This window comes from Pterocles gutturalis, unplaced genomic scaffold (assembly GCF_000699245.1).
Source record: "Pterocles gutturalis isolate BGI_N339 unplaced genomic scaffold, ASM69924v1 scaffold17614, whole genome shotgun sequence".
Taxonomy (NCBI): Eukaryota; Metazoa; Chordata; class Aves; order Pterocliformes; family Pteroclidae; genus Pterocles; species Pterocles gutturalis.
The window spans coordinates 1-10,403 of record NW_010131015.1 but is presented as its reverse complement, the minus strand read 5'-3'; the positions used below and the strand labels follow the sequence as shown (position 1 = coordinate 10,403).

Sequence of the window (10,403 nt, the reverse complement as noted above, 5' to 3'; positions counted from 1 at the left end):
GAACGTGTGACTTGAGCAGCTGTTTCTGCGCATTTGACATCCAGCACCTTGTGTTTTTATCGACAATTGCATGCCGTGTGCAGCCTTTCATAGTGAAGACTGTACTTTTCTGTACTACTGTGCCATATTAAGAGGTGTACCCTAAGATCATATTCTATGAAGGTAAAATGTCTGTATAGAAATAAAGATGTTACTGACTCCCACTCAGATTCCTCAATTCTTTGGGTTTGGGAGCTTCTATGAATTAAATTCAGCCAGTTGTCTAATGAATGGAATTAGATCTTCCAGAGAAAATAAATAGTTATGGCTTTTTAACTGTTTGCCCAATGTTTATCTTGTTAATTGCTTGTCCAAGCTTGTTGTAGGAACTTGAGATGCAGCAGGGCAGTATAAATGCCTACAGATTATATAGTTCAGGAGGCAGTATTTCAAACCTTCAGTTTCACAGTTAGTTCTTTTCATTGGAAATAATCTGAGAAAATATGAAAAAAACAGGAATTTTTTAAAAGGGTGTTTAGGTCAAAGCAGTGCAAACATGTCAAAACTGATACTAGACCAGTACAATCTCCAGTCTTTACATGAGCCAAATAGAAAGATGGCTAACATATCCTTCAAAACAGCTTTTCAGACATCTCTCTGTATCTTCTTTAAAAAAACTACCGTTACCTACTTTTCCTGAACTATTTTAAACACAAAGGTATGAATAAGTTATGTCAGTAGCTAGCTTATCACTCTGCTTATAGGCTTTGGTTTCTTCTTTTTATCAGTATAATCCATGAGCAAACTGTAAGACTGGGTTTATTTGCTACAGTAGGTTTAAAACTCAAACTAACCCTTACTTTATTGGATTCAGACTTTGAAAATGTTAACCTAGAACAAGAAAGATGTTAACATTCATGAGTGCTAACATTTTCTAGCTCCATGCAATTTACTTCTAAGTGTGATACAGGACAAATGGTAGTTCAAAGTGCATGCAAGTGCTTAGTCCTAACCTAGTGAATATTTTAAAATGCATTTGGTCACTTCAGTCTATATGTTAACATGCTATTTGGAATACTGATGTACCAGTAATAAAGATGTGATGCTTATCTTGTTTTGTGAACAGAACTAATACAGTATTTTGATGTATCACAGGTAAATTTTTCCATAACCTTATGGAGAAAAAGGACTTTGAAGCATGGCTTGATAACATTTCTATTACATTTCTTTCTCTGACGGACTTGCAGAAAAATGAAACTCTGGATCACCTGATTAGCTTGAGTGGAGCAGTCCAGCTCAGGCACCTCTCCAATAATCTAGAGATTCTTCTCAAGAGGGACTTCCTCAAACTTCTTCCATTGGAACTTAGTTTTTATCTGTTAAAATGGCTTGATCCTCAGACCTTACTCACATGTTGCCTCGTCTCTAAGCAGTGGAATAAGGTTATAAGTGCCTGTACAGAGGTGTGGCAGACTGCATGTAAGAATTTGGGTTGGCAAATAGATGACTCTGTTCAGGATCCTCTACATTGGAAGAAGGTTTACCTAAAGGCTATTTTAAGGATGAAGCAACTGAAGGACCACGAAGCCTTTGAGACATCCTCTTTAATTGGACACAGTGCCAGAGTATATGCACTTTACTATAAAGATGGACTTCTGTGTACAGGTAGGAAGGACAAAAAACTTAGAGTCTTACAATTCTTGGTTTTCTTCCCCCGCCCCTCCATATGATTAATGACAATTTGCTTTTCCTTCACCAGACAAGTTATTTTCATAGTGCTAACACAGTTTAAGGTGATTCAAAATTACTTTTTTTTTTCCAATTTCTTAAACACTTGTCACACTAATAAACTCATTAGTCACTTTAACAGGAAAACAAGGAGACCAATTTCTGTTGAAAAAAACAGTAACAGCAGGTATCACAGTTCAGATTAGTAAGCCCATTTCAGAAGTACAGATATGACAGTTATCCTCTTAAAGGATAACTTCCCGTTAAAGGAACCTTTTTTGGGCTGTGTGATCTGCAGTCTCCCAAGGTGTGGCAGGAAATGTCTGCCTTTTTCCATGAAACAAGACAATTTCTCTGTACAGTCTGTAAGCACTTTCAATTCTTAACATAAGTGCTTGTATGAAGACCTGTAAACTAGTTTTAGCCTTGCTACTAGTCTGACTTGTGCATTGTAATGATAATTTCAGCTTCCTCCCTGAAGACTGAAGACTTCAAGATTTCAGTTTGAACCTAAAAATACAGGTAGAACAAATACGAAACCTTAAGTATGAAAGAATAGTAACCAAGTTACAATGAACTGCTGTCAGAGCATATTCTAAGGATTTCCCAAGCACGTGAGATTACAATGCTATAGAATAAGTTGGGAATACTGGCTAAGTACTCCATTTGTTGGCACATTAAGATCATTACTAGAAACCAACAACTGGACTCTAGCCAGTCTTTGACTTCTCTACTCAGCAGGGAATGTAAATACACTGGAAACAGCATTGTCAAAACTTTCTGAAAAATGGTACACTTTTGTGCTGAAACCACCAGGAAAAACAACAGGTGTAAGGGTCCTGTGTTTTATTCTGCTCTCCAAAGCCAGCAGACTGGATTTACTGTTATGAATTTTAAAAAGAAAAAAAATAAACTTTGGGGAGAGAAAGGAATCTGGCAGATGGTGGGTGATGGAGCCTGGTATTCATCTGCTGTCTTTCAAGATTTGGTGGACACCTTTCCTACCTGAAACAAACTAAAGCTTGCACTCTAGTCACTGGCTCTGCAAAGCTGAGAGTGATGTATCGTGTATCCATGCTTCTGTTTCACTAGACACTGTCAGTCAGAGCCAGTGCTGGAATCTATGGAAGGTGCTGAAAGGGTATGAGGAAACTGGAAGGTCAGGCACCTGGTAGCTTAATTAACATGAAAACAAGTGGCTTTGCTGTAGTGCCGAGCCTTAAAACTAGGGCTTATTCTCCATTCAAGCAGGTCAAAAGTAGTATTTAATGAGAAGTTCAGCAAGGGGAAATGCAAAGCCCTGCACCTGAGGAGGAACAACTCCATGGCACTAGTATATGTTTGGGGCCACCCAACTGGAAAGCAGCTTGGCAGAAAAGGACTCAGGGTCCTGGTGGACACTGAGTTCAATATGAGCCACCAACATGCCTTTGCTGCAAAAAAAAAGCTAACAGTATCCTGGGCTGCTTTAGGAGGAGTATTGCTAGCAGGTCGAGGGAGGTGCTCCTTCCCCTCCACTCAGCACTGGTAAGGCCACACCTGGAGTGCTGTGTCCAGTCCTGGGCTCCTTGGTACAAGAGAGACATGGACACGCTGGAGAGTCCAACAAAGGGCTATGAAGATGATGAAGGGACTGGAGTATCTCTCATATGAAGAAAGGCTGGGACTTCTTATCCTAAGGAAGAGAGGGCTCAGGGAGGATCTTATCAATGTACATAAATACCCGAAGTGAGGGTGCAAAGAAGATGGAGCCAGGCTCTTTTCAGTGGTGCCTGGTGACAGGACAAGAGGCAGTGGACACAAACTGAAACACAGGAGGTTCCCTCTAGAACACTTTTTTTACTGTGAGAGTGATTGAACACAGGTTGCCCGGTGCAACTGGCTCTAGAGTAGTGGGGCTGGAAGAGTTGACCTCCAGAGGTCCGTTTCAACCATAACCATTCTGTGATTTCGTGAAAATACTATGTTTAAGACAAACGTGGAAGACAAGTATAGGATTGGAAATATTATTTACTCTTTGCTTCCAGTTACCCTATTCTTTTATATTCTAGGATCAGATGACTTGTCTGCAAAACTGTGGGATGTAAGCACAGGTCAGTGCATATATGGTATCCAGACACACACTTGTGCTGCAGTGAAGTTTGATGAACAAAAGCTTGTAACAGGATCTTTTGATAACACAGTAGCCTGTTGGGAATGGAGCTCTGGGGCAAAGACACAGCATTTTAGAGGACATACTGGTGCAGGTATGTTGAACTTTTCAATTGTAATTTCGCTAGTCAAGTAACATACATCATCATCAAACAAATTAAGTTAGCTCTTTGCATGATAGCTTTTTTTTGTTTTTTTTTTAGGCTCTGTCCCAAGTCACCCTTTGGAGTCAGGGAGGGAAGCGCCCAGAACAGATCTAGATCTGTCTGCCCTTGAATAGTGCCAAGGCTTAACCATGTAGTGTTTTGCAGGTGCATGGAAATAAATACTAAATGCCATGGTTATTCAGTACTTCAAGCCTACCAAAAAGATGCAAACCCTAGGTAGCAGGGAGCACATGGCAATAGCAGTTCTTTATATCCCCAGACTGGAGATGGTCTTACAGCAAGGAGCACAATAGAACCTGGGAATCTGTATTTGCATTTACTCATAATTAACTTATCTGTTCTCTACTGCAAAATATCCTCACTTCAGCTGTAGGTCTGTTCCCCTGTGAGTAATGAGATAATATCAGATGTACGAATCCTGCTGGAATCGACTTACTAGAACTCTTAAAATAGGAACTAGCTTATGTAATCCAACCATAAAGGAACCATGGATGTATATGCTCTTGATTTGGACAAAAATCAGTAATTTTGCAATGTACGCTTAGGAATCCAGAGCAACAATTCACATATACAGTTCAAGAACAACTAAAGCTGTAGCAGCGTATGAATTTAGAGGCTATATGACCTAGTTAGTGTCTGACTTACAGAAAAACGTGTACATAGAGGTATAGGTATTCCTTATTTACCACCCTCTTTGCTTGTAGTTTTTAGTGTGGATTACAATGATGATCTCGATATTCTGGTCAGTGGCTCTGCAGACTTCACTGTGAAAGTATGGGCCTTATCAACAGGAACGTGCCTGAATACCCTTACTGGACACACAGAATGGGTCACTAAGGTGGGGATACTGATTTTTAATTAATCTTGCAAAACACTTACTTGCAGTAAGTTTCTAAGGTGTTCTAAATTTCTGTTTCCTAATCCTAACCCTGCACCTAGGTGTAGAATCTGAAGAATGTCAGGAAATACTACAAAATAACATTTCAGCAGAAAAAATACTTAAAGAAGCTATACTTAAACTTCTCAGACCATTGAAGATATTTCTATTCCAAAGCAGCTGGAATAATACTAGGAATCAGTGTTTGATTCAAAGACTGAATAAAAACAAGGGTTCTAAAAGACAGCTACTTTAAAAATTATGTAGAAAAACTAATGACCTTGATAACCAAAATCTGAGCATGAAAAGTGTTCTGAAGTCAAGAAACTGTATTTTTCTTCTGAGTGTTTTGGAACTTGGAAGAGGAGGGTTCCTTCTAGAGGTGAAGTACCTATGTTTGCTTATTAGTACAGTAAGTTGTCACTAGTAGGAGTGAGAAAAGTGTAAACTGTAGTTTCCCTTCAGTTGCTAAGCGTATTTGTATTGCCTTTATACAAGAGTACAGTTTGCAGGTTGTCAATTAAGTGAAAAATGCAAATGAAAGTCTGGTTATTTAACAGGCTCAGCATAAATCATTACATCCTTCAATTACAGGTAGTTTTGCAGAAGTGCAAAGTCAAATCTCTTATGCATAGTCCTGGGGATTATATTCTTCTAAGTGCGGATAAGTATGAAATCAAGGTACGTACCATATATCACACATACATCATTTTGGTACCCAGGGAAATAAAATGCTTGAGTGCTTTGCTGAAGTTTACAAATAATATCAGACTTTATTTTCTCCCATGTTCCCTGCCTGGAAAATTGCATACAGGACAACTCTTTGGAAGCTAACTTTTCCATGCTTTCCTTCATGTTTAGATTAATGCAAAAAAAGTAAGTGGTTTCAGTGCATGTCCAGTGTGCTAACTTGACAGCAATGCACTTAACTGCAAGTACTGTTACTCTTGGGGACTTTTGGGTTGCAGAGTGCTGTAAATAAGTTTGCGGCTATGGAGGCTTCGTAACTGAAACATGGTTACATTTCTGTCCAATTGGATGGTTGGCTTTTTGCCCTCCTTTAACGCACTGTTTCCACTGGGATTTTTAGGCTAGAAACAACACACACTGCAACAGTACTGTAAGACAAGTAACTTAGAGAATTGGTGTTCCAACCTAAAGGAAATAACTATTTCAGAAAAAAAAACATGCACACATTTACCCAATGCTTAAAGACTGTGAGGCTTGCTCTAGTTGTGTAATGGGTTATAATGTGAATGTTTTATGGTCTTAAACTGTGTTTTAATTGTAGATTTGGCCTATTGGAAGAGAAATAAACTGCAAGTGCTTAAAAACACTGTCTGTTTCTGAAGATCGCAGCATCTCCCTACAGCCCAGACTGCACTTTGATGGTAAATACATAGTGTGCAGTTCAGCACTAGGATTATACCAGTGGGACTTTGCCAGCTATGATATTCTCAGGTAAATCTTTCAGTTTAAGACTTAGTCTTCTTTAAGTAAGTAAGAAGTAGTACGTATTAGTTTTAATAACTTACTTTAGATGTAGGCCAAAATAATCCTGATAAAATTCTGTAAACATCTTACTTTACGCATATTGCCAGGTTTAACTCTTAATTTGTCATCTGTTAATATGAATCATTTGATTGCTGTTTTTGGTTTCTGGCCACAGGCTAGACCTCTTTCAGGTTTTCATTCCATAAACTGAAGAGTTTCGATATAGACTTAAATCAGACTGCATTGCTGTAGTTACGAATCTGAAACTGTGGTGACTAGAAGTTAATATGTTGCCATGGAGACAGCTCTGCAGAGAGCCAAGCAGCCATCTCTGGGAGTCCTTCAATGGGACAAGAAATTAAAAACACCCTTTTTCCTTATAGCACTCTTTATCGGAGAACGTAGTGATAGGATGAGGTTTAACATTTCTAAGCTAAAGAGGGTAGAGGGTGAGGCTCTGGAACAGGTTGTAGATGCCCCCTCCATGGAGGTGTTCAAGGCCAGGCTGGATGAGGCTTTGAGCAACCTGATCTAGTGGAAGGTGTCCCTGCCCATGGCAGGGGGTTGGAACTCAGTGATCGTTGGGGTCCCTTCCAGCCCAAACCATTCTACAATTCTATGAGCTGTCATTCTCAATAATGTTGTGGAACAACAGTGAAATCTATCAGACTGCAGTAAGGGATCAAACAGGATGGCATTGTGTTTCCATAAAAAGAATGAGGCTGTATCTGTTAGAAATGGTGGCATCAAAGATTGTAATGAAAGAAAAAATTTGCATTTTGGAACTGTTAGCAGACTCTGAATTGAAATGGCCTAAGTATTTGTAAAGTATCTACCGTAGGAAGATCTACTTCAAAAGAAGTACTTCTTATGAGTAAGAATAACTGAGTAATTTCACCTCTTAGTTTACCTTTCCACCTTTCAAAAGAGAAAGATGTTTTCTTACTGCTGAGAACAGATTTTCATCTCCATACATTTTTGTGCCTCAGTTCTGTGCTTTATGTAATGCTATCATCAAATGCTCTGTCAGTTGTGGAAAACTTACTCTCTTCAATTTCTGTTCCAAGTTTTATTTGTTAAGGCAAAAAATATCCTAAAGGTATAGGGGAGCTAACTAATACTTTTATTTCTCCCTAAGATTAAAATGCTTAACTTATGCTAAGCGTCAGTAAAACAGCATTCTGTTAAGGACCAATCTTGAATGATTTATCTTATCTTCTTATCACAAGAAGGCATTTCTGTGTTTTATTTCCAGCTGTTAAAAGAGTGGTCAAAAGAATAATAAGAGGTTTTACTTCTTAATTTAAAGATATTAAGGCATGAAATCCCTATGGAAATTTACTGTAAAACACAAGTACATTTGCTCTTTTGTGTGTATCTGGAAACAAGACTTTTTCTCTCCTTGTGCTATGCAGAATCCCTTTCAAACCCTAACCTTTTTCAGCAGGGTCTGTCCTGAATGCACAAAGCCAGAACTGAAACCACAGGCCTGACTGCAGCTAAGTGTTCAGTTGCTTAATTTGAAAAATTTGCATCCAGTTCTTTCTAAATCCTTTCAGATTGATGAGTTTAGACACTTATTTTCTATAGACACATAAGGATTTGTTTTAGTAATGCAGATTCATGACTACATCGTGACAGTGTTTCTAACAATGTTGTCTTGTCTTTTAGGGTTATCAAACCTCCTGACTTCTCAAATGTGTCCTTGCTGGGCTTTGGAGAGATATTTGCGCTACTGTTTGATAACAGATACCTGTATATAATGGACTTGAGGACAGAAAAACTTATAAGCCGCTGGCCTCTACCAGAATATAGAAAGTCAAAGAGAGGCTCAAGTTTTTTGGCTGGTGAAATGTCTTGGTTAAATGGACTAAATGGACAAAATGATATGGGCTTGGTTTTTGCCACCAGTATGCCAGACCATAGTATCCATTTGGTGTTATGGAAAGAACATGGCTGAAAAGCTCGCTTATGCAGAAGAACATACAGACTATCAGCAGTGTGTCCATAAAATAAGACTTTGCATGAACCAAAGTTGCACACCTAAGGGTATCATCATGCAGTGCACAATCATTTACTTTTATCTGGGCATTTGGGAATGGGTTGTTTTGGACATAATGCAATACAGCATGCTAACAGTATTCACCACAAAATTTTGTCTGTACTCATGTTTAAGCATACCTATTTCGGCTCTGAAGCATCGCTTCTAACATTTAAACCATTCAAATCCACCATCAAGTCTGAAATGAAGTAGTGCTTGACCTGACTTCTGACCTATTTTTTGTTGTTGAAACAGAACGTGAAGCTACTATTTTAGAACCATAGGCGTTTGTACATTTAACAGCAAACACTGGTTACAGTGCATGGCTGCTTAACTCAAATGAGAAGGTAGCAAACCCTTTATCTCTCCAGTGTCATTCTCTCCAAACTGTTTTTCCTTATGACAGCTTTAAATACTTAGCCTTTGAAATTGAAGAATTACTTTAACTAGGATCAGATGCTAATAGTAATTAGTTTAAGTTTGGGAACGCATCAATGTAAACTCTCCTCAGCAAGAATGAGCCAAGTTTTCATCTATTTGATAGAGCTTGCCATCACAATTAACCTTAGAGAACAGTATTCATCATATTTGCTGATGGTAGCTCAGAATGGCTTGATCAGTATTTTATAGTCCATAGTTCCTGTAGTTTTTGTGAGAATGCAACTTAGTTCACAGGTAGGTAGAAATACAATGAATGGGAAGATGATGTTCAGTCTCTCCAGCAAGAGTCATTCTCCTACATTAAATTATGTCTAGCAGCCATTCACTTTTTCCAAAAGTTGCAGTTAATATAATCATGCACTTAAAAGTAGTTGCTACATTGAGATTTGGAGAGCAGGGACAAATAATAGTGAGAATGCCACATCTCTGGGGGGGAAAAAATATCAAAAGTCCAAGGAAAAGCACAGGAGTAGAAAAAGGCCTTTTGCTTTGATCATCGTAGGAGACCTGATGTATACGTGAGTTAACTATTGAGTAGCAAATACCTGTCCACATACTTTTGTGGTATTTGACATGTACTTACAAGCTGTATCTATGACATCACATGCTTTAGAAACGCTTTAGGTTCGTTCCCTTCCTCCCTTACAATAAAATCTCCCCATAATGTCTATTTTTTTTTTTTACACAACTTGAAAACATGAGGTTTTCATGAAGATCAGCTCATGCCCTTGAAAAGATAAAACTGCCTAGCATTGCTATTGTTAGTATGACTTTTTTTTTTTTTCTTCCCACTATCCAAGTTTGAGTTAGGGACATGGTTTAGTGAGTTAGGTGGTGTGGGTTGACAGTTGGACTTGATGACCCTTGAGGTCTTTTTTCCAACCTTCCTGATTCTATGATTCAAGGAGACCTAATTTCATACTTAGTACTGAATGAAGGCCAAAGTTGCCAAATGGTCAACAGAAGGGTTCTTCAGGGGCTAGAACTGATTAACTACGTTATTCGTGACCTTTTTATGATGCAGAGTCTACTCTCAGCAAGTACACAAGGGAACAGGGATTACTATTCTGAGGGTCCTCAACAAACTGGACAAGGAGGCTGTCAGAAATCTCGTGAAGTGTAACCAAAGCAAACGTACCATCCGGCACCTGAGTCACAATCACCCCACACAACAGGCAGGCTGGAGCCAACTAGATGGAAAGCAGCTTTACAGGAAAGGACCTGGGAATGCTGTTGCACAGCAAATTGAACACGATTCGGCAATATGCCCTTGTGACAAGGCCAACTGTGTACTGAGCTGTACAAACAAGTACATAGCTAGGAGCTCAAGGGAAGGGATTCTTCATGGCATCTGCGCTCAAGGCCACACCTGAGTTAAACGCTGAGTTCCCCAGAACAAAACAGGCTGACATGCTGGAGCAAGTCCCATGAGAGGCCACAGAGATGGAGAGGGAGATGGAGCACAAGATGGGTGAGAAACTGAGAACCAAGTTCAGCCTTCCAGAGTGAATGGAGGGGAAAGGAA

General features: G+C 39.1%; 1 protein-coding gene across 1 annotated transcript; it reads left to right on the top strand.

Annotated features, from left to right (window-relative positions):
* The first annotated feature begins 1,138 nt into the window (after positions 1-1,138).
* Positions 1,139-9,669, top strand: FBXW2 (F-box and WD repeat domain containing 2). Its single transcript, XM_010080450.1, has 6 exons — positions 1,139-1,644; positions 3,759-3,953; positions 4,730-4,863; positions 5,497-5,583; positions 6,194-6,363; positions 8,068-9,669. Exons 1-6 carry the CDS (start codon positions 1,155-1,157, stop codon positions 8,354-8,356), a joined length of 1,365 nt encoding a protein of 454 aa, XP_010078752.1. The 5' UTR covers positions 1,139-1,154; the 3' UTR covers positions 8,357-9,669.
* Positions 9,670-10,403: the final 734 nt, after the last annotated feature.